The 25,355-nt window shown below is 39.5% G+C and overlaps 1 protein-coding gene across 3 annotated transcripts in view; it reads left to right on the forward strand.

The window, feature by feature from the left end:
• VCAN (versican) overlaps nucleotides 1-25,355 on the forward strand; it is a 108,134-nt gene that overhangs the window by 51,668 nt on the left and 31,111 nt on the right. For 2 of the 3 annotated variants that reach the window (XM_037032232.1, XM_037032230.1), the window contains 3 exons: nucleotides 13,358-18,580; nucleotides 21,730-21,843; nucleotides 23,759-23,872. In XM_037032232.1, the coding sequence (XP_036888127.1) occupies nucleotides 13,358-18,580; nucleotides 21,730-21,843; nucleotides 23,759-23,872 (5,451 nt within the window). The remainder of the gene's footprint in view (nucleotides 1-13,357; nucleotides 18,581-21,729; nucleotides 21,844-23,758; nucleotides 23,873-25,355) is intronic. The other variant, XM_037032231.1, reaches the window with a different exon arrangement.

The raw sequence follows: 25,355 nt of genomic DNA on the forward strand, positions 1-25,355 counted from the left end.
TTCAAAACAAGGCAGAGCAATTACTCACTCCTGGATGAATTGATTTTCTAAAGTAAAAAAAATTGGTCTGATTATCAATATGTTCCCTCACTGCATCTCTCACAGCGATGCAGATTTGTTAGCACTCATTTCTGGATAACTCCGTATGATTCTGGTAAAGCAGATCGGATGGCGACTCTGGTTTCAATGCTGCCGATGCCTTTGTGTGATCTAAGTGCTTAGGTTGCGAGTGTCACGTGTGTGCAGGGCTAAATCACCACCCAGCTCACACTGAGAGCTTGAGTCTTTCGGACTAGGCTTTATGTATGTTATGATGTCTAAGTCTCAGAGATGATTTCTGGGACAATTCAAGAAAGTACTGCAGGTGGTCAGATGGAGGCACACTGGGCCAGGCCTCAGGGGCTGACAGCCTTGGTGCTCCTTGGAGCAGTTTTGTGGTGAGGAATTTCTCATCTGACGAACTCCTAGGAGTGATGACCTCCTGTTGGCTCAGGTGCTGACCTCTCCATCAGTTCTTTAAAAAGCACAGACTCTGAGAAGACTGGCTTTTTGGTGGCTTTCTAGGCAACTGTTAAGACTATGTGACTCAGGTGTAGTTGGCAGGTACTGTACGGGACTATGTATGCTCTTCAGAGACCTGTTGCGGCAAGAGAACAGCGGGCTGAGATCAGTAATTCTGGTTGTAGGCGGCTGTTCCCTACAGAATTCTGGGGCGCATCCCTAAGAGTGGTTGGGGCTGGTGCTCACACACACACACACACACACACACACACACACACACACATACACACACGAATGGTTCCCTCTGCTGGGCACCGGTTGTGGCTCCCCAGCAGAGAAGCACATTTTTCTGAAGGGAATTAGGACGCTTTTCTCCTCCCTCCTTGGCTGGGAAAGGATCATGTTTCTCTTCTTTCAATCAAATAATGAAAAAAGGAAGTGCCTATCTATCCTCCTTTCATTTCTACAGCATAAAGGAAAGAACTGACTTTAGTGTTTCTAACTTATTAATTATACAAATTATAATAATTTATGTTATATAAATTATTTATTATCATTTAACAATTGATATTAAGTAGTGCTGCACTACAGACCAAAGTTGCGTTTTAAAAAAGTCCTTCTAAGTGAAATATTTTGTATATATAACTCATACATATACATACTGCTCACTCACACAAACTCACATAGAATCTCAATTTTTAAAATCCTCATTGAATGTTTTATGAATCCACTAAACTCAAGGAAAAGATTAAGAAATCAAAATTGTTTTCTTCACAGATTAAAGTTTAATAATAAAAGACGTGTTCCATAGACGGCTAAAAGAAACTTTGCTCTCTTCTTCCTAATACAACCCAATGTCGATTCTTTCTGAAAATGGCATTTGCAGTTAAAATTTACCAATGTCAAAATAACTACTGAGGTGGGGCATTACCCGAAGACAAGCTTCACTTAGTTATCCTTGACAGTGACCTTGGGAGAAAGGCTTACACTTCTGCCGGAGTGTAGTCAATCAAGTATTATCTTCCGGTAAAGCTACAACATAACTTTCTTGACAGATAGTAAGAGGCACAAAATAAAAATAAACTATAGGCCCCGGTCACAAGAACTTTAAATGCATTTTGGGAAACCAGTATTAACATGATCAAATATAACTTTATTATAGAAAGACATCCGGGTGCACTAGGTACTATGGTGCTGGTTGTGACTGGCAGATGAGGTGAGCAAAAGAAGGCATCAGTGAAGGCCGGGGGGAGGGGGGGGCGGGGGCGGAAGCTGTTGCCCCTCCAGGGCCTGTTGGAGGAGTAGATAAAAGAACCAATTACTGGAAAGCAGCTATCAGCTTATTGCTTCCCAGCAAAGGCTCCTGAGTGGGGATAAGCAGCTCCAAGTATTAACCGGCATTTTCCTAAATATAGCTGGATTACAGCGAGAGCCTGGTCTGCCTTCTTAGGATCCACCTAGAAACCTGAAGGTTCCTGGAAGCCAGAAGCATTCAACAGACTTCCTTAGGAGGGAGTGTTCTCCTACCACTTTTCTGTTCTTCAGTGACTTGTAGTTTTTGGTAAAGATAGCATCTTCTATAGGTTAAGTATGTTTAACTCTTCAAAATATATTCTCATGAAGTATCAGGGTTCAGAGTTACACACTTGTGAAGTTCAAAAGTACTTTTTAAATAGTGAGCTCAATGCTCCTAAGAGGTGATTTAAAGGTTTATGACATCTTAAGTCTAGTGAATTTTGATCAATAGTGAGGCAGAAACAGGTGCTATAAACTGGGGAATCAACAGTCAGTCTGCCCTTTGATTGTCTGCAGTGTGGACCCAGGAGTTTCTTAATTTCTCTTTCAATTTTTTTCTACCAGTAAAATGGGTGTAATGGCTATTCTTGTATATAAAGAATAATATTTCTTAAACCTTGATCCATACTCTTTTTTCAAATCACAGGGATTATGAAACAAGAAAGATGATCATGTATATGCAGATATATGTATATATACAAATATATTTTTCACGTAGTCAACAAATAGTGAAAGCATTACTATGCACTAGTTTCTAGACTAGAATTGGAGTTTTGAAGCACACTGTGATATTCTGAATGAAATGGAAGGGTAATCAGTCTTCTTCATAGGATACATAAAAGAGGCAGTTTATGTGGCAGAAAGAGCTTTGGAAACAGACCTGGGTTCATTCTTAACATTGTTATATGCTATCTGTTTTGATCTTGAATAAATTGCTAATCTCTAGGCCCCAGTTGTTATAACTTTAAACACATATAATAAGACTACAAATACACTAGACTGCTTAAAGGGGGAAGGGGCCTCCTCAAGGGCTTGCTGTGGTGGGCACATCACGCATTTAAAACTCCATGACAGCAGCGCCCCAAGCACCGTGCCTGGCACATGGGAGGGGGTTAGTACGGATTAAGCCCCTCTCAGCTTTAAGAATTACTTTATTCTGAAATTTTACACGCAGACAAATTTAGACTGTTTTGTACTAAATAGGCAAAAACTGAGTTCGCTTAAAATTCAAGATGCTTTATACCGCGGGGAGCCAAAAATAATTATACTGTAGTGTCTGCTTGACTGCAAGAGCTTGTTAAAATTTTAATCCTCTGTGGATGGTGTTTGGGTGATGCCATTTTGGGTGCAGATCAGAAGCAGCTGCAGCCTTGATTGAACATTTAAATATAGTACCAATCCTATAGTATCTATATACACCATTCATTAGCTTTCTGCTTTATTTTATGTGTGAAAATTGGGTTCACAATTTTGATAACTATCAATTTCATTTTTTTCCAGAGAAAAAGAGCTTTTTAAAAAATTCTTTATGAATTTTTTCCAGGTACTGGGCCTAGCTTCTTCTTGCATATTCATAGAACACATGGGCATTCCCTGCTGTCTTTTTGTTGTTGTCAAGGAAACCACCCAGTTCTCTACACAGGGATTACATTCTTCTTTCTTAATAGCTCTTAGATCATTCATTTGTGCAATGAATAAAAAATGTATTCACAGGCCCAGACAGGGTTCAGCACTTTTTTGGAGGGGGGTGGATTGGTGGGTGTCGCTGACAGACATGCCTGGTGAGAGGAGCAATAGAGATAAAAGAAAAGGCAAAAGAAATGCTCTCTGAGGTTTTATTTTAATGAGGTAAAGCTGCAAATTTCATGTTTTAATGACAAGATTGCCTAGTTTTGTCAGTTTACAAAACATTACGCCTCAATGAGACCAGTTTGTCAGGTGCAAACAGAGTTGGTTATTCAGTGCTTTAGTGATGGAATGATCACAGGAAGGACCCAAGGTGGGGGCAGTAGGGACCATCATGGGTTTTGGTGAAAACTGTTGTGTGTATTTTTTTCATTTGTATTGAAGTGCTTCAGATTTTTGACAACACAATTGGAGTGATATAAAATGGAAAGCATTGTTTCATCCCGAGGCATCATGTGGATAACAGAGAATCTAATTCATTGCATTAAAAAATGTTGTTCCTTAGAGAGATATGTCAGTGTTTAGACTTTTGAGTGTGAGTCAGGAGGGAAACACCAATCTATTGGCAAGAAGACTATAATTATTCTTAAAGTGAGTAATTTGATTCTTGGAAAGAAAATAAATTATGATGAACTTTCTAAATACTTACTAGAATTATTGCAGTCATGCATAAATGATTTCTTCATAAATTACTTAAAGTTTAAGTGGGAGATGTTAAACTGGGAAGAAAAGCATATTTGGAGGGAGAGAAGAGTTGAATTGGATTTCGATCTATGACAATTGACGTGTTGTGTGGTGACACTGCCCAGACTTGCTGTGCACACGTGTGGTCCCTGTGCACCACCCTGATGGGCTGCCAATGGCCTCCTCTCCTGACGTTGTCACGGTAGCGCTCCTCGTCTCTCACAGGGTGGGCTGGCTGCTTCGGCCATGATGCATATGCAAGGTTTCCGAAAGTTGGTTTTTCTGAGCTGAGAAAAGGAAAAGGAAGTATAAAAATGTATAACTCTGTATAGTTTAATAGAGTATAGTGTAATTACCATTGTTTCAGTATGTTGCAACCTCACCTTACTCGACTCTGCAAGGAAGCCATTTTCTTATGTGAAGATAAAATATTCTAAATATTCTCTGCCTATCTCTTCACATCCATCCTCAGGGTTGTTGAAATAGTCATTCAGTCAAGCTACTGTGTGGCTGGGGGAAAGAAAATATTGCATCCTATAAATTAATTGGGAAGGCCACTTGAAATAATTAGTAAGCAAGAGAATATATACTAAAGGAAAATTGCATACCCTAGTAAAAGGAAAAAAATAGACATAGTACTAAATGTTTTGATATAAAATGCATCTTTAGCAGGCAGAGTCTCAGAACTGGCCTCACAGGGACGTCTGAACATGTATCCCCTCCCCAGGGAACCCCCCAGTTTACTGGGAGGGCCCAGAGCTGCAGCAGGCAGGCACCAGCCAGCTAACTTACCGTGAGGCCCTCACGTGCTGGGGTTTGAGGAATGCCAGAGATTCACACAGTACGTGAAGATTGTCCACACTGCTTTCCAACCCTGGCTATGACTCAGAATACCAGACCACCCTGGCTACCACTCAAAATATCAGAGAGCCTTCAAATAAACATACCCACTACCTCAGCTTGAATCTGAATTTCTAGTGGTGGCGCTGAGGCATTTCTGTTTTTTTGTTAGTCTATTTTTTTAACTTACTTTATTTGTTATTGGTAGTATCTGTTTTTAAATGTACTCCATGTGATTTTGATGCACAATGAGGGTTGAAAACCACTAGTAAACTGAAGGCTTTTGGACCTACAGACAGCCCCGGCTGAGACACAGAGATTTCTGGGGAAGGGGCTGCTTTGAGTCTCTGCCAGTTTAAAATGTACTTGACCAATTTTAAGGAGGGAAAAAATATGTATGAATCAGTCTCTCCTGAGGGAAACAGTGGTCTTTGATCATTTGGGGGGAAGTATAGCTTTTGTGACAAATGATAAATGAATCTTGACCTCTGTAAGTGAGGAAGAAAGTAAAATTAAGTATTATTAGGATATGTTTTTTAAAGTTTCAGGAATAATTGTACTTGAATCAGAAGTAATTCTGAAGGGTGGAGAATATATCTCAAATTGCCCAGAACTGCATACTCACTGTGTTGTACCCATGTTACCTTCTCTCTGTGAGATGGCAATTAAAAGGAACTATTTATGCTGTGGCTTAAGGATTCTTCTAGCTATATTGATGTGTACTGTAGACAGTGTGTATGTACATTTGAGGGAAACAGTAATGATCACCCTGATATGAGCTTATATAGAATATGCTGGATTTGGAAAGCAAATGAGTGATTGAGAAATACTGAGACTGTGTCTGCACATTCAGGTTACCTGAGTTTTTAATAACCATTGGAGTCATTAGGGTTTGAGTTATCAGCACGTTTTTTTTTGTTGTTGTATTTTAGAATTGGGCTATTATTGCAGCTAAAGAACAGTTTCTTCAGTCTAAAATGTAAATCTTTTAAAGGAAGTATCAAACAAGTAGAATGTAAGCTTTTTCATTCTTGATGACAAATAACTGTGTAGACATTTTTCCAACTAAATGGCCCAAAGAAGGCCTATGCGGCCAGAGTATGAAGAGCATTGCATGTTTAAAGGAGGTGAGATAGACATGTAAAAACAACTAGGGAATTTATAGATAGGAAACAATATGAATAAGTCTGCAGCATGCAAATCAAAGCAGCACCAGTTTGGGCTGAGGAGTTTTAGAGAAAATATACTGGAGAACTGAGGGCTTCATCTGGATTGTTCATATAAATACATGGGTGAGGTTCAAAGGGGCATTTATACAGCATTCCAAGGTGGAGACAGGCAGATTCTTCTGGAGCAGAAGTTCAAGGTGGAAATGAGGATTCTGAGATAGGGACATGAAGCTGCTGGCCTCTCGTGGGGAGGAGCAGAGAATAACATCAGGGACCTGAAGGAAGGAGAGAAATGTGGGCACAGTGGGTGGAGATATTTGAACACATTTTTGAGGAGGTCATGTGGAAGGGGTGACCGACTTGAAGAAGAGGCACACTTACAAATAAAATGGTGTTTGGTCAAGTTTAGCTTGGGAGCTATACTTCGGGGAGCTTAGAAAAGAAGTGTATGTATGGGTAGGGCAAAAGTAGGTTTACAGTTGTTTGATGGAAAAATAATTTAATAATTAATAATACGAGAATAAAGTATTTTGTATACTCACAGCTGTAAACCTGCTTTTGCCCCACCCTGTATTTATTTATGAGAGACAGTTGTTTTATTTTGGTCAGAAGTTTTACTTAAATTTTAAGTCCACGAATCTAAGCAAAGCCCTTTTCTGGTGTTAGGAAGGCTGGTAATTATCTATCTATCTATAGTAAGTTTTGATAGTGTTAGAAAACTACAGTGAAAAAGATATTAAATGCACTGACCTTAGTTTTTGTTTATTCTACTTTTAAGGAAACATTCATAAACCAAATAACCTGGCTTACTTCTCTTTCATGTAGCTGGTTGTCGTTCAGACACGCTTGCGGGTCTCCAAATGACCTGATCATGCTCTCTAGCAAAGCCCTTACTCTTTTTTTTTTTTTTTTTAAGATTTTATTTATTTATTTATCTTTAGAGGGGAAGGAGAGAGGGAGAGAAACATCCATGTATGGTTGCCTTTTGTGCGTCCCGTGCTGGTAGTTAGCCTGCAAGGAACCGGCCTGCAACCCAGGCATGTGCCCTGACTGGGAATCGAACCTCGATCGGCTGGTTCGTAGGCCTGCGCTCAATCCACTGAGCTACGCCAGCCAGGGCCAACCCTTACTCTTGAGTTCTTGGGCATTGTCTAGAAACAAGAAGAGCCCACACTCACGGATATCCCCTTAGGCGCACTGAGACCAGGAGGCTGTAGCTAAACATGTTCTTTCCACTTAAGGGAGCAGCATTATTAGAGAATTACTTGAGGTTGAGAAAAGAGATTATTCCTATTTATCATCCCCAGAATATGTTTGCCGCATTAAAGTAAGGCCATCGGAAACTCTGATGTTGTTCACACAAACACACACACACACACGCATATCCCTTTCTGGGCATAAAACGCATGCATTGAGAATATTGAGCTTTTCGCTCAGCGGGAAGGGGCTGTCCCTGTCAGATAGCACCCCAGGGCCACTTGCTGAGCGCACCTTAGCTAGCAGAAGAAATGGGGAGAGGTGGGTCACAGAGCTGATATTGGTCTCCTAACCTTTCGATTTCTCTCACCTCTGGGAGAGACTGAATATTGATATAAATATCACATTGTTTTCAATCATTAAGGTGATTAAGGATTCAAAAATACCTGACAAGATTTGGGGAGGGTGTTTATATTTTGATTACTGTGTCAATATTTTTTTAAGTATCCTGAGTTGGCACCTTTTTTAGTGTCTCAGGTCTTACAAATGTCAAAGAGTTTAGGATATCTGAGATAATCTGGTTGAAATTCATGCCACGTGGTTTCCTTTGCTTTGTAGGAAGCCAGTTAACTTGTTATTTTAATCAAGAACATATCAAAGATAAAGGAAATGGCAACATTTGTTNCCAGGAGGCTGTAGCTAAACATGTTCTTTCCACTTAAGGGAGCAGCATTATTAGAGAATTACTTGAGGTTGAGAAAAGAGATTATTCCTATTTATCATCCCCAGAATATGTTTGCCGCATTAAAGTAAGGCCATCGGAAACTCTGATGTTGTTCACACAAACACACATACACACACATATCCCTTTCTGGGCATAAAACGCATGCATTGAGAATATTGAGCTTTTCGCTCAGCGGGAAGGGGCTGTCCCTGTCAGATAGCACCCTAGGGCCACTCACTGAGCGCACCTTAGCTAGCAGAAGAAATGGGGAGAGGTGGGTCACAGAGTTGATATTGGTCTCCTAACCTTTCGATTTCTCTCACCTCTGGGAGAGACTGAATATTGATATAAATATCACATTGTTTTCAATCATTAAGGTGATTAAGGATTCAAAAATACCTGACAAGATTTGGGGAGGGTGTTTATATTTTGATTACTGTGTCAATATTTTTTTAAGTATCCTGAGTTGGCACCTTTTTTAGTGTCTCAGGTCTTACAAATGTCAAAGAGTTTAGGATATCTGAGATAATCTGGTTGAAATTCATGCCACGTGGTTTCCTTTGCTTTGTAGGAAGCCAGTTAACTTGTTATTTTAATCAAGAACATATCAAAGATAAAGGAAATGGCAACATTTGTTTCGGAGTGGTTATTAGATCTGTAGGTGTGTGTCAGGAAACTGAAACATATTTAAAAACTTCAAGTTTTTTCCATTTAAATGCTATAGGTATTTCTCACATCCTTTTGTGTGGCTGTCTATTGTGTTTTTAAAGTGAGAAAATAAGATTTTTTTGTGGCTTATTATATTTCTGCTGAGTAGATTGCTTACATTTAATTGAAAGCTCTTAAACTTAAATTGTCAAATTCCCTGAAGAGAACATGAACGTTAGCGAGGGGTCTGTGCATTTTAGCAACTGAGTTTTGTGCCACTAGCCGTGTGACTGGAAGGCTTGTGCTGTGTCTGCAAAACTCCACCATGAAGTGCTTAAAAATACTTGGTGAATAATTTGAGGTCAGCTAGCAATAAAGCTTGGTGTGAAAGGCCACTAAAAAAATCTGTTAACCATGGTACCAGTTTATTCAAGGCAAGCTGTAAAAATACATTCACATAAACATAGAAAAGATTATACACACACTTGTGTAGAGTTCTGTGGTTTGACTCTTAAAATCCAAATAAAAGTTATATTACCTTTAGGATAAAATTCTAAAGTAGAGCAGTCTTTTTATAAAGACGTGTTCATCTAAGAGGTGGAAACGTTAATTGCTCCATCAGGTTGCACTGTTAGTACAAAACAGAGCAGATCACAATTTTGGAATGACATACCTGCTTTCACAATAACACAATAGTGTTCACCCCCAACCTCACCCTACCGCCATATCTTGCAAAGGAACTTTTCGAAGTTGCAATGATTATATCTTTTGCAGCTTTCTGATAACGTGTGATGGGTGGCAACAGGAAAGGGGGCAAGGAAGTAATTTTGACAACTGAGGAGACACAAGAGCAAATGGGAATAGGGATTAGATGTGAGGTGGCGATGTCGGGAGCACCTGCGGCAAGAAAGACTTCACCTGTTTCTGCTAAGACAGATTTCACCTCCATACCTTCGTGGGACTTTTAAAAGTATAAGAACAATTGACTACACTAAGAGGGTAACATATAAATTTATCTGTGGAGAATCTGTTGGCAGGAAAAATGAACTTGAGAGTCCTAGGCAATCCCTCACCCTCACTGATATTAAGGAAGCCAATGAAACCATTTGGAAGTTGAGTAAACTTACTTAAACAATGACTATTCGTAGGTTAATTGTGAGAATAGTCCTTTAGGGAAAAGGACAGAAGGTAATTTCAACTGTTATTGTGTATCTGTGTTTTCTTTAAGAATTCTCATTTAGTGAAACATTTTTATAACATTTCAAATGAGCATATTTTGTAATAAATTTTTCCTTTTCAATCACTGTTCATTATCATGTGCTTATGGTTCTTTGGTCATTGCCAGCTTTGTGGTCTAGCAAGAAGCTTAAAATGATTCTATGTGTCCATTATACTGAAGGCAAGTGAGATCAGATACTTGGGGTGCAGGTGAAAAAAGAAATTATAATTTAAATATAAGGTTTGGTATGTGTACACTCAAAATATTTCCTTTTAAAATATAGTAAAAGGAATTTAATTCAGCCATTTCTCTAACCTACTGTCAAGAGCATTTGTTTTCGAGAGAGCAGAGTGAGCCACAGACACAGGAGAGAGAGAGAGCTGGAAGGTAACTTGGAAGTCTTCGTTCTCTATAAAGTTGGTAGGTAGGTGTCTGCTACACCGACTGATACATGATCAGTGCTCAGTCAGTTCTGTGCAGTCAGTTGGCTCCTGAAGAGATAACACCATTGGGTGGCAGATATGGTTGTGGTAGTTAATTAAATTCTGTGTGCGGAACCAGTGGGCAGCCGAGCTGTGTTTGTACAGAGTACGCAAAGGCCATCTCTCTGCAATGTTTGTATTGCTATGATTGAAATATGGTGAAATCTGTTTAGATTAGAAAATGGAATATACTGCACCCAACAGTTGAGTCTTTTGGCAAAATATTCTGATATTGTGGTGTAATGTGCCCAGAGAAACCTTCATAGATTTATGAGTGATAAGAAATGTTAGAATTCATTATCCAAGTGGAAAATGGAGCCTAAGAATGTTATGCTTTGCACACTGGAACTAAAATTGCAGAATATAATTGAATTAAGTAGACATAATAAGAGTTGATAGTGAAATTATATAAGTTGTCGATTCTCAATTAGTGTTCTTCTTGAAAACCATTTTGTGTTTAAGTATTCATTCTTTTGTGAAACATTTAGGTGAACATTGTAATGTGTCAGTTTCTTTGACACTCTTGACACCCTGGCAACCGTAGTGTCTTCTCACTCCGTTTTCTCCACTCTGCTTATTTTTAGAGCTGCCAACACCATACCTGACAGAACTTCTCTCTATGGTTATTCACTGAAAAGTTCATGGAATATCTTTATGTCAGTTTTGATTTTTTAAATATTATTTTTAGAAGAAAGGTATTTAGAAGCTCATACAGATCTAGTAACAATGAGTGCTTTTTATAATAACCTTGTTCCTGGCCTAAGAGTTTATAAATGAATGGTATTGAACAGTTATTTCCTTATTGGTCCTTGTGTTTGGCTAGAGAAGCTTGGCTGCATGATTAGTTTTATTTCTATTATTTATAAAAAGGCAAAAATGTGGTGGTGATTTTTTATATTCTAAACACAGATTCATGGTTCTTATTTAAAATTCTTTCTGTATTTAACTGAAAGGTACTATGTGAATTTAGTGTCTGTGTGTGCGACACTTAATGTGAATTCTAGTTTTATTGACACCTAATGAAAAGGGTTGACAGTAAAACAAATGCACTGTAAACATTAAGATAGGCACATTTTTGAAGCTCCAGTTAAATCCTATGAAGTATGGAGTAGTTTAACAGTCTAGCTTAACTCAACTATATTCAAATAGTATTAGCAGTAAGGCTACTTAAGTTGGTGATTAGATAAAATTACTGATGTGGTACTTTCAGAGATTCATTAGTAAAAAGGCATTTAAAATGTATTGTCTTACAGATATATAAATGCATGTGCATATTTATTCTCTCTTTTTTTATAGTGACAGGTAGGCTTCACATATTAAAAGTGTTATCTGTAAATTTTATTGTATCCTCTTTTAAACATACACAATCTGGGGCACTATAAGGTCATTGTAACAATTTCTGTGATCTAATATTAAACAAACTTATTCATTTAGTTATACTTTTTGAAAAAAAGGTAAGGCCTTTAGTCATTTCCTTGGTTGGCAATTAGGAGGAGTTGCCTCAGCTATGGCAGCGATCGTCTGCGTTCGCTTTATGTTTTTATGATACACTAGAGTCAGGCATTGATCTCACTTCTCTTATGGTAGACTTTGTTTTTCATTCATTTGAATACCCATGAGCCTCGCTTACATAGTTGAAAAGATGGATGTGTGGCACAGAATGGGGTTGAGACGTAACAAATGTGTGAAACTCATGAGGAAGGACATGTAATTTGGATAAGAGTGAGCTATCCCTATGCAAATGGTCTTTTATGGAGATACTACAGTGAAGATGGGATACAGAGAAGTTTTCTTCTTTGTCTTCATTAGAGCAAAAGGAATAAATGCAAATGTAGTATATGTCTTCTAGACATATGTCTTGCCTCTAGACAAGACATAAAGGTCTTGTGCTGTTTTTTAAACAAGCCATAGTTAAAAATATAGAAGGAGCTTTGTAGAGCTTTTATTGATAGTTCATATATATCTATATCTATGTTGATACATAGAGAATCAAGCAATACTGGTTCTTTCTCTGTAGGGTCTTTTCTGACCATTGGTAAGGGCTAGATGCCAATCCTGTCATGCATGGGAGGGAGTGGCTTCTGGCAGCAGGAAATATCTCCCTGCCATGGGGGTTAGGTGTGGCTCCTACGTAATGATTCTTCCTGTAATCTTCTCGGGTCCAGCCTGAGCACCCTCAGCCTGAACATGTGCGTCATGGATTGGGGCTAGGCTGAAAAGAATTCCGCCACTGTATCTCTGGGCGAACGAGGAGGGGACTCTGTGCAGCCCCTGGGCTCTGCTTTGTCTTCTTCACAGGTCACTGCACCCACGGGCACCTTTCACACCAAGTCTTGTCTCATGGTTGCTTTGGGGAGGGCTTCTCGCTGCACTGTAAAAGTGCTAGAAAGAAACTTTTCTACTTTTCTAAAGACAGTCTTCTTAAGACAAATCATGACAAGAGGCCAGTAGGAATCACTTCGAGTTTCCTTATTAAATAGAGGGTGGCTAGGCATCCCCTTACACAAGGGACAATAACCAATTGCTTTTCCTGCATGACTTGGTGACATGACCTTAATTTTTAATTTTCTTTTCAGTTCACACAAAGATGGATTTCCACATTTCCCCTTTACAATGTCTATATGCGATTGCTTGTTTCATTTCATAGACACTGTTTTTGTAAAACTTGTCGAAGAGTTTTCATACCTCGTTTTTATACTCTTAAATTGGATTTACTTTTCTTACTGCCGATATAAAACAGCACATCCGAAGACTGAGAACCATGTGCAGAACAGTGGTCGTGCTTCACGTGAACAGATGGGAGCCCTTCCCTGTGTGTGAATGTAATCTGCCAGCCTTGCTATCAGTTGCTTCTGTCATAATCTGCCACCTGTTTTATTTAAGTGTTGTGAAAACTCTTTGTTTTTTTCAGGTCGAATGAGTGATTTGAGTGTGATTGGTCATCCAATAGATTCAGAATCTAAAGAAGATGAACCTTGTAGTGAAGAAACAGACTCAGAGCACGACCTAATCGCTGCGATTTTACCCGAGTTAATTGACCTAGAGCTGTACCACAGTGAAGAAGATGAAGAGGAGGACGAGGACTGTGCCAATGCTACTGACCTGACAACCACCCCATCAGTGCAGTACATAAATGGGAAACACCTAGTCACTATGCCCAAAGACCCGGAGGCGGCAGAAGCCCGGCGCGGCCAGTTTGAAAGTGTCGCCCCTTCTCAGAATTTTTCAGACAGCACCGAGAATGATGCTCATCCTTTTCTTGTGGCCGAAACTGGATTATCTACGGCTGTGCAGCCCAATGAATCTAAAGAAACAACTGAATCGCTTGAAATGACATGGAAGCCTGAGATTTACCCTGAAACACCTGAAACACCAGAACGTTTCTCAAGTGGTGAGCCTGATGTGTTCCCCACAGTCCCAGTGCATGAGGGACAAGCCACAGAGAGACCAAAATCAGCCACGGAGAAAGGTCCTGAACTTGATAATCTGGTACTTGAACATACTGTACCTCTGTTTCCTGAAGAGTCTTCAGGAGATGCTGCTGTTGACCCAGAATCCCCAGAAATGATCTTTCCAAGGGTAACAGAAATAGCATTTGGTGAAGAAGCAGAAAAAAGTACTTCTATCACGTATACCCCACATACAGTTCCAAGCTCTGTGTCAGCAAATATTTTGGAGGAAGTATCCGTTACATTAACAGGAAACCCCCAGCCTGCTGACCCATTGTCCACTGTGGGAAACTCATTGGAAATAACCCCTAGGCAAATTGTAGAGCTCTCTGGGAGTCCTTCGATTCCTATTCCAGATGGCTCTGGGGAAGCAGAAGAAGATAAAATGTTCACAGTGGTAACTGATTTATCACAGAGAAATACTACAGATACCCTGGTTACTTTAGACACTGGCAAGATTATAATTACAGACAACCTTTTTGATGTTCCTGCAACTGCCGTTTACTTGGTTTCTCAACAACCATCTACAGAAGTAGTGCCCACCAAATTTGTAAGGGGAACAGACACTTCTGAGTGGGTTTTCAGTACCTCTCTTGAGGGAAAGCAAAGGAAAGATGAGGAGGAGGGAACTGCAGGTATGGTGACAGTAGTTCAGCCACATTTGCCCACACAGAGATCAGATCAATTAATTTTACCCCCTGAATTAGAAAACTCAAATGAAGCTACATCTAGTGATTCAGCATCTGCTACCAGGAACAGTTTTATATCCTTGGCAACTCCCACACAGTCTGAAAGGGAAATGACAAGATCTAATCTTGTCTTTACAGAAACAAGTGTTTTAGACAATCTGAGGGCAGAGGTGAGTGAGCCTGGCGGTAGCAGTCCACTCGGGGTTGAAAAAGGGCCGTTCCCCATCCTGGGTAACCCCTCCCCTCCTTTTACGGAGCAGAGCTCTAGAGAAGCTGCTGCTGACCCAGGGACCACCACTGTCTCTTCATTTTCATTACATCTAGAGCCTGACATTCAAATGAAGAAAGACACAGTTGGCACCTCATCTCCCCACACAGAAACGGTATTTCCTTTTGAGCCAACAGGACTAGTGATGGACAGAGAGGTTACTGAAGTTATCAGCCAAACATCCAAGGAAAACCTTGTATCAGAGATTTTAGGAGAGCCAGCTCCTGGGATGGAAATAAAGGGCTTTTCTACAAATTTTCCTTTGGAGGAAGATTACAGTGGTGATTCTAGGGAATACTCGTCAGTATCTAATCCTGTAACAAACGATGAGACAGTGATGATAGAAGGCTCTGGGGATGTGGTATTTAAAGATACTGAGATTTCACCAATGGCAGTACCAACTTCAGGTCCCATCCATCACGGAGCCGACACAGAAGGACCCGGCACCACCCTGGTTGGCACGGCAGCCTTCCCTTGGGAAGAGTCCCCAGCCTCAGCCGAGGGCTCCGGGGAGCAGGTGGTCTCCGTCAACAGCTCTGTTGACCAAGTGTTTTCCAGTGCAGTGGGAAGTGTTTTTGGTACAGGATCCTCGTTCACTTACCAAGTTTTGGGAGAAGAAGGTACTATCAAGGCAGCTGATAAGAGATCCACTGTTTTACCGAGAGCAGAAACTGAGAGTACTGAAGCTTCAACAGGAAAGGGGGAAATAGAGGTCGATGGCTTGGCTTCAACAGACTTTCCCCAGATGATAGGGCCAACCAAACTGTGGTCCAGGCAAGAAGTAAATCCTGTAAGACAAGAAACTGAAAACAAAACAGCATCAGAGGAAAAGACTCAAGATCAAAAATCTTCGGAATCCTCTCAAAGCTCTGTTGCACCAGAACAAACAATTTTTGACTCACAGACATTTACTGAAACTGGATTTAGAACCACAGATTATTCTACACTAACAACCAAGAAAACGTATCATACTGATAAAGAAATGGAGGAGGAGGAAGACATTTCCTTAGTTGATATGTCTACTCTAGATCCAGGTTCAAAGGATGTGGAACCCTATACTACTCTCCCCGAAGTTACTGAAAAATCCAATTTTTTCTTAGCTACTGTCTCAGTGACGGAATCTACATTAACTGGAAGCATAGTTACAGATTCATCAATCGAACAGGAAGAAAGTATCAAACGCTTTCCTAAAGTTATGAGACCAGTAATGAAAGAGTCAGATACTAATGTATTCTCTGGCCTGGGATCAGGAGAAGGAGTTTTGCCTGCTACAATATCAGTGGATTTTGCTGAAATGGAACAAATCATTAGCACATTATATCCCCAGACTTCTAAAGCAGAAAGTTCAGAAACCAGCCTCTCAAGTGATACCACTGAAGATGATGAGGGAATGGAAAATGCAGCAGATGAAGTTACGTCACTCTTTCCTAAAACGGACCGCATCTCTGAAGACAGTGAAACAGCAGCCAACACAACCTCACTAGGAATTTTAAGTGGCACCAGGACAGAAGGACCCTCTATAGCATCTCTCACTTTCTCCGCAGACACTGAACATCCTCAAAATCAGACTCACAGTTGGGAGGAAGAAATTCAGAGTAGTCAACCACAACCCACTCTTGAAGAAGTCTTTCACAAGAATTCTTCAGTAGCAGAAACTAGAGAGAGAGCAACCTCTTCCACTGATTTTCTGGCTAGAACTTATGGTCTTGGAGTGACCAAAGGGTCTGTTACATCAGCACCGAAACCATCTGACTTGTTTTATGAACATTCTGGAGAAGGATCTGGGGAATTGGATACAGTTGATTTAGTCCGCACTTCTGGAACTACTCAGGCAACCAGGCAAGGAAGCACCGCATTTGTTTCTAATAGATCCCTGGAAAAATACCCTGAGGTCTCAAGTCCTAAAGCTGTTAATGCGGATGGATTCCCGACAGTTTCTGTGACGCTGCCTCTTCACTTAGAGCAGAATGAAAGCGCCACAGAGCCAACTACCACACTGTCAAATACAATGTCATATAAGAGGTCCACAGGAGGTGCAGATAGTTTCCAAGACCATTACAGGGAATTTGAGTATTCCACCTGGAAGCCTGACAGAAAAAAAGCCACTGAAAATATTATTATAGATCTGGACAAAGAGGACAAGGATTTATTACTGACAATCACAGAGAGCACTGTCCTTGAAATTCTACCTGGACTGACATCGGATAAAAATACTATCATAGATATTGATCACACTAAACCTGTGTACGAAGACATCCTTGGAATGCAAACGGAAATGGACCCAGAGACACCGGCAGGAACACATGGCAATAATGAAGAAAGTGCTCAAGTTCAGGAGAAGTATGAGGTGGCTGCTAACCTTTCCTTACCTGAGGAAAACTTAGAAGGTTCTGGTGACACTCTTCTGGCTATTTATACTCAGGTAGGGCATAATGAATCCATGACTTCTGAAGACAGAAACCAGTTTGACCACATGGGCTTTATCTTAACAACCGAGATCCCCATCCCAAGCACAGAAACAGAATTAGATATTTTACTTCCCACAGCAACATCCCTGCCCATTCCTAGTAAGTCTGCCACAGTGCATCCAAATACTGAAGAACGAAAAACTGAAGCAAAAGCCCTGGAAGACATCTTTGAATCAAGCACTTTGTCTGATGGTCAAGCTATTGCAGACCAAAGTGAAGTAATATCAACACTGGGTCATTTGGAAAGGACACAGGAAGAGCATGAGGAAAAGAAACATCTAGGTCCTTCTTTTCAGCCAGAACTCTCTTCAGGGGCTGGGGAGGCACCAACAGATTCTACCCGCCATGTAAGTATTGGTACTGTCCACCCTATGCCTCAGAGTTTAACGGAAGCACCTGATGCCATGGAAGAATCTAATCCCCCAGATTACACTGATACAACATCATCACTTCTGGCCTTTGAAACATTGTCCTCTGAGATGCCGTCATCTCCGTTCACTGTTCATTCAGACAGTGGAGCCGCTGAACACACAGAGGGGCCTCAGCCAAGCGCTCTGCCCGGAGTACATGCCGGCACATCTCAAATGTCCCCAGGAAAATCTGAAAATATTGAAATGAATTCCAAACCATCAAGTGAAGAGTACTTTCACATAACTGAGCCTCCATCCTTACCTCCTGACACAGAACTAGAACTTTCTGAAGCTGAAAACAAACCTACATTGTTGGAACAAATGGAAGCTTCTCCCACAGAACTCATTGTTGCAGAAGGAACTGAGATTCTCCAAGATTCCCCGAACAAAACCAATATTCAGCTTTCTGGAGAAATGAACAAGGTATTTTCTAGTAAGAGAACACCTGAGGCTGGAAGTATTGTCACAGCTGCAGGTGAAACTAAGTTAGAAAGTGCTACACTGTGGCCACACTCTAGTTCTGTTTCTGCAGCTTATGGGGCTGAGGCAGGTGTGGTGCCTCAGCCCAGCCCACAGACTTCTGGGAAGCCCACTGCTCTTTCCTCTCTGGAAACAAACTCTGAAACACAAGCAGCTTTGATCAGAGGGCAGGATTCCACAGTAGCAGCATCAGAGCAGCACATACCAGCGATAATTCTTGACTCCAATAATCAGGCAACAGTACGCACCGCAGAGTTAAATATTTCACTTCCAACACCATCACTTTACCTTCCGAAAACTTCTAATGAAACCAGTTTCCTGATTGACATGCATGAAGAGTCAGTGGAAGGCACAGCAGTCTATTTTCCAGGTAAGGTCACAACATTGAGGAATCTGTTTCCAAACCTGGAAGCAGTCCCTTGGCCCTAGCATATATGTATGTAGTTTTTATTGTGATGTTAAATCAGGGGAGATTTCTATATTGTTCACAAAGCAGCAAGCCAGGCCACAGTATTGAGTCCATAATGAGGTGCAAAGAAAGTAAGTATAGATAATTTCTGAACTTTGTAATTTTTTGTGTGTTTTAGAAACAATGTATAATTGCACCAAGGAAAAATTGAAAATGTTAGTGGTGTAAAAGCTAATTTTTGTTTTACTCACAACTACAGTATTACTTTCTCATATGTCCCATAGACACACGTTCATTTTTAAAAGAGAAAAAAAATCCTTAAAAATTTCTCTCTGATAAACGATAATGTGGCAATAGCAAAGTTTGTCAGGCCTTTAACATTTGACAGTAGTGAATAGCTCTAAAAAGCATTTCACATAGTTTGTGCAGTATCAGTTATCCATTCATATTTGTTTTTTCAATTTTTATTCAATGTCCTTGCTCCTGATAGCCTACGTGAGTGCTTCTAACCTAGTGCCTAGACACGCTGGGTATCAGGGTATGCATTTAGTATTGAAAGAGGACTTCTGTTTTTTTAATTGACCTTTGCAAAGAAAGCCATACAGCATGTACTGCCCTCCCCATTTATGAGAGAGGTTCTGTAATTTGCTCCGGGTTGCACTGACCCAATGGGAAAAGCAGGATTTGAATGCAGATCTGCCCCATTCCAAAGTCCATGGTCTTTCTACTGATCTTTGCTGGTTCCCTATTAATATAAAAATGGATAATTGATAGTTAATGATATGTAAACCATACATCTTGGAATATTTACATTTAGAAATGATTTTCCTTTATTCTAGACAGATAATGTAGAGAAGTCCTCTGTAATGGTGGCTTTCCAGGAATATTATGAAAACAAAAATGTCAGTGGAATCTATAAGTAACCATCACCACCCAGCTTACTACCTAGAAAAAGAAAAAAATCAGTACTTCAAAGGCTGTTTGAAAATACGTTTTATTTTAATGAGCATGCTTTATAGCATGGCTGTACTTAGAATTATCCTTCTGATTTGTTTCTATATTACCTTTTGTGCCACTAATGCTTCAGTTTGTTGTGCTTCAGATAGACAGTCACAAAGTGCAACTTTTATAAATGACTTAATATTTTGTGAATAAAATATATCAAATGTGGTTGATGAATTTGTTTCTGTCGTCACTCTGTGTTTAATCTGTAAATGATAAGCAAGTAATCTGGCCAATATTTATTCTTTTGTAATTTAGTTAAAATATACTTCAAGTTGGTGAAATTCTGATGTAAAAATCATTGGTAATAACTATGTATTGAGAGAGAATTAAGTATGACAAATGACTGAGAGATGTGTATGAGTTATCCAGTCCATAGTGTTTACCTGGAGTTGGAGTTTGCGTCTTCATTGCAAAACACATTGTCATTTTAGACAATTCAGCGAATAGCCATTCATGTTGTATTGCCTGGTTTATCTGCTGCAGATTCAACTTTCAGAGGTTAATTCAAACTGTAGTGAAGAATGAAAATTATAAAAATAAACTTTTCTCCTAATCTAAGCTAGTTTAAGTTCATAGAAAGTCCCACTTTCTTGCCAACCCCTGTCCCATACTCAGCGTGGTATCTAATGTCTATGGCGGGAACAGTAATAGTACATCCCACATGTGTAGGACATCACAGTTTTACCAAGCGCTTTCTCCTAAGTGTCATGTCGACTTTGTCCCGAGGGCAACATGTAGATGCGTTGTGGACTGTAGCTTGTCATCTAGGCAGAGTACTTGGAAAGACAGAAGTCTAAAATGGCTGTAGGGAACTTTCAGATATTGTTAGAACTATATGAGAGAAGTCTTAGAAGAATTGGAGTAGCTTTTGAAGAAGTAGATGTAAGCATCTGTAACCTCATTAGCCTAATGTTGAACCTACTACACAAAAGCGAGTGGGAATCTATCAAGCTTTCTAGTAGTTTTGAATTTGCTTAACACTCAGAAAGTTTGAGTTTGATTTTCTTATATAGAAAAGACTCAATTATCTTCTATAGCAACACCTTCTTTATCCTGAGAGTCCTTAAGTTCATGTTTTATAAGTAGACATCTTTTCATGTGGAATCATTTCAGGGTTTTGGGTCTTAAGAGTCTTGAAAATAGGTTGTAGCCCATATATAACCATTTATCTCAATTATTTTTATAAAGCTTTAAACTGTAATATGGATTTCTGAACATTTTGAAATAAGCAATTCTAGAAATATATTAAAAAATATAAGCTATAAAAGTAAAAACAACCATCCAGGACTTGTTACAGAATAATATATGTACTTCAAATAGTGTAAAAGTTTATGCATTTAGTAAACATTTTAAACTGTTTCTCTTCATCAATTTGTGTCTCTGGCCTATATATTTATCTGCTAGGAGTTTTAATTTTATTTTAATGAGAAAAACTGTAATGAAAATTGGGGATTTCATTTTAGGTGAGGTTTTTGTGTTTGGGTTTGTTTTTATACAGTAGAGTTTAATCCATGTGTTGCTTTTCTTCAAGTATAGTTTAAAGGAGTACATTTGGAACGTGTTTTTGGAAAAAGCATATTAATGTAGCAGAAGAGACTTCAGTGCACACTTTCGAAGAAAAACAGTTTCTGAGCATTAAGTGGTAAAAGGCAATAATAATTCAAATGATGGTAACAAGCCAATCTGCTAAAAAGAATGCATGTTCTGTGTATCCAGCCATTTCACATGAACTAACCTCATTTAAAAGAATACATTTCCATTCACTGTGCACATATGTGTAATCATTTTTGACTAAAATCAATTGCCATTATCATGCCAACTAAATCTGCAGTAGAATATATTAGTTGCCAGATACTGTACAAAATATTGTTTAAAATAATAATGATTGAATACCAGAAGTGAATAGATGCGATTTGTAACAATTTGTTAATAATGCCAAGAAACACTCCAGAGAGTAAAGATAATCTTAACTTTTATGTGTAGTATCTCTATGTTGCTATGGTAAACCTTATATATTATGGTAGCAATAAGTGGCATCTTATGCTAAAATACATTGGAAGGTAGAGATGAGCCTAATTATTTTTCTTACTTTCCTGAACCTGAAGGACCTGATCATTGCAAAACGAACCCATGCCTTAATGGAGGCACTTGCTATTCTACCGAAATTTCCTATGTATGCACCTGTGTGCCCGGATACAGTGGTGACCGCTGTGAACTCGGTAAGATGTCCTTGCCCAGAAGAGTGCTGTGCTTTTCCAAAAGACGTATTGGGGGAGACTTTATAGTGCTCAAATCAATCGGAGGATTTCTGGGAAACCCATGTGTAGACAAACTCTGTGTTCAATGAAGTTACAATCGTAGTGTAATTTAGGTAGAATCTGGGAAATGGGCGCAGGTGGTTACTGAATTTTGTTCATATATCGAAGACTCAGTGAAGTTTATTGAGGTCAGCTCTGTGTTGTTCTTTTTTTTTTTCCACAAACATAAAGTTGCACCAGTATTAAGAAAAAAATATTAATCTACCCTCCAAATCAGTATATCAATAAATGATCAATTTAAGTACAACAGAGTTTTACAAAGCTATATTTTAAAACTAAGGAGTTCAGCTCGTATTGATTGAGTAAAGAAGGCCCACCAGAAGCAGTGGAATGAAATCACCAATGCCATGTTAAAAGAGTGCTTGTCTTAAAAAAAGAAGCCAACAGAGTTAGTAAGTTTTATCTGTGTGCTGATTAGTGGGGATGTAGGTATAGCAATAATAATATTTAAGGAATAATTACATATTAAACACACACACACACACACACACATATGCATCTACCTGGCCTGCATTCATTTTACATTAAAGTCAATTCAAAGTAGTTAAATAACAATGTAAGCAAAGCTCTTACAGCGGTGGTGGGCTCTTAGCAAGCACCATGGAAGTGTTTGATATCATTACTGTATAATATCATTTTTCAGACCATTTCTTTAGGTAAGAATCATTATATACCTCTTGGAAATGTAATTTACTTGGTATATTCACTTTAAAACTATTCCTTTTCTTTCATATGAACATTTTAGTGAAATTGCAAAGTGCTGTGGGGGTGCAGTCATTAATTTCATCCAAAGAAATCATGCAAGTCTTTATAGAATGGTTGCATTTGATAAAAATCTAGAAGGTGGGGAGGAGTTTGATTGGTCCTGGTGGGGGCCTCAGGTACCAAGCAAAAGCGTGGAGACCACAAACTGCAGGAAGCATCTGGGTGACTGCAAGGATTGGGGTCTGTCTACTTAAGGGTTTGTGGGAGAGGAATGTATGGGGATAGGGTACTGGAAAGCACCCTATCAGATCTAGGTAGGTCTGAGGAGGTCCTGGAGGCGTGCACTCAGTGGTTGTACTTCATACTCTGGTGGAGGGATGCTGAGACTTGAGTGTGCATCAGAGTCACCTGGAGGGCCCCATAAATACAGACTGCTGTTACTCCTCGCCCATTATCTGATTCAGTAGATCAGGGGCAGGCCTGGGAGTGTGCATTTCCAGCATCCTCAGGTGATGCTGATGCTGTTTGTCCAGGGACCACACAATGAGAACAACTGTCCTGGGACCTACGGGATGTTTGGAAGCCAAGAGTAGAACTGCCGTGACTGTGCTCAAAGAAGGAGGCAGTCAGCGGAGCGAAGGATATGTGGGAGAGGGAAGGGCCCAGGGGTTGGTTGGGAGGCTGTTGGGTATTTCCAGTATTCCATGAGTGAGGTTGTGGAAGCATGAGCCAGGATTTGGGGTGTGTAGGCTAGACTAAAACTATTCACTTCAAGGCTCATATGATTCATTTAAGTGAAATGGATACAATGATGCTCCTCTAAAACCTTCGAAATAGTCTTAGGGTTGCCAGGTATTTAGCAAATATCTAATATAGAAATAGGGAGGGCAATTAAATTTGTATTTTAGATAAACAAGAATAATTTTTTTTATTTTAAGTGTGCCCTAAATATAACATGGGACATACTTACACTAAAAAAAAGTGTTTTTTTCTTTTAAATCTGAAATTCAAATTAAACTGGCTATCTTGTATTTTATTTACCAGCCTTCCACTGAACACAATTTGACTCTTTTTGAAAGTACTCTTGTGACCTTCCATGACTTTATTTCAGATTTTGATGAATGTCACTCTAACCCCTGTCGAAATGGAGCCACATGTGTTGACGGTTTTAATACGTTCACGTGCCTCTGTCTCCCCAGCTATGTCGGTGCCCTTTGTGAGCAAGGTGAGTGCGATCGCAACATCTGTGTAGCAGACCTTATTGACACTTCATTTCGAATGTTGCTTCTAGATAGCCCTTTGCCATAATGACTTGGATGTTTTTAGTAATTTTGGCCACACTGCATATTCTTTCCTGCAGAGGAAATTCACAGGTTACCTAAATACATTTGGTTTCCTTCCGTGACCATAGCTCACAACATCTGAAAACCAGTGTTGACTTGATCATTTTTGTTTTGCTGATAGAATGCAATTGCTGATGGATGCACTGAGCTGAATTTAGGACTAGATAGCCAACAAGAAGAACATTGTTATACGTATTCTTCCTGGGGACAAATTAGGAATAGACCGTAATCCATGTATGTGGTTTGTATTGAGGAGTATTCAATGTTCATTGCCTTTATTTTCTCCCCTTAAGCACTTGTGACTCAAGAGGCTTATTTTTCACAGTATGTCATCTATGGGGAATGAGTTTATATAGTTGTTAGAATACATTAACTCTGGCTTGGCAAACACTGTGTAAAAGATACTGTGGATCTGCTCAATGGGGAATTTTCCTACTGAAGAAGCATTTACTTTTTCTGAATGAAAGGTCTAGGTGCATGATGGCTTAAATCTCGTGATCCCTGTCATTTGCATTTTATGGCCAACCTGAGAGTGGAGGTTAGGTGGTTAATGGTAACATTTCTTAGTCTATCAATCAGAAACAAATTGCATGCTCAGCACACTAAACTTTGGAACATCAATTTCCTCTACTTACAGTTATATAGTGGTTTGGCTTTGACAAAAGTGGCTAGTGCCAAACTTCCATTTCACCAGACAAAATGAAAATGTATTAGGCACTCAGACACATCAGTCTGGTCCTACATTCTGCTTTTCAGCATTAATCCAGACGTCACCACAATTAAAGCAAAACTAAAAGGAGCCTGTATTAAACTGCCAGTTGAAGGGGATGGCTGATGGGTGGGTTTTTAGGTTTTTTTTTCTCTCTCTCTTTATTGCATAGTAAAAATCTGCCTCAGAATTTTAAAAGGTTAATATGAAAATTGACCAAGGAATTTTCTCATTGTTTTTCTTTTCCTTAAAGTAAAACAGTGAGAAAAATACTATTTGTTGAAGAAAACAAAGGGTCATACATCGAGTTACTAATATATGTTTAAATGATTCTGACTGCCCTTCGTTCCAAGTACAAGGAGCAATTCAAAAAATCATTTGTGTGACAGATGTTCATTGAACACCCATTGTTTTCCAGGCACTGTCCTGGGCATTGCAAACTGAGCTCTGAACAATGCAGATATAGCCCTTGACCTTGGTGACTCAGCCCAATTCTTGGCAGAGCAGAAGAGAGCTATTTTTGGCATAGTTTGTAGTTAATACAGTGCTTCCAGGTACATCACTGCATTTGGTTGACCCAGTATTTTTATGCAGTGTTATAAATGGGTCAGAAATTGAGGCTCAGAAAGGAGCAAGGTTGTGTTCAAGGTCATACA

This window comes from Sturnira hondurensis, unplaced genomic scaffold (genome assembly GCF_014824575.4).
Source record: "Sturnira hondurensis isolate 20B ecotype Veracruz unplaced genomic scaffold, ASM1482457v3 Scaffold0021354, whole genome shotgun sequence".
NCBI classification, from domain to species: domain Eukaryota; kingdom Metazoa; phylum Chordata; class Mammalia; order Chiroptera; family Phyllostomidae; genus Sturnira; species Sturnira hondurensis.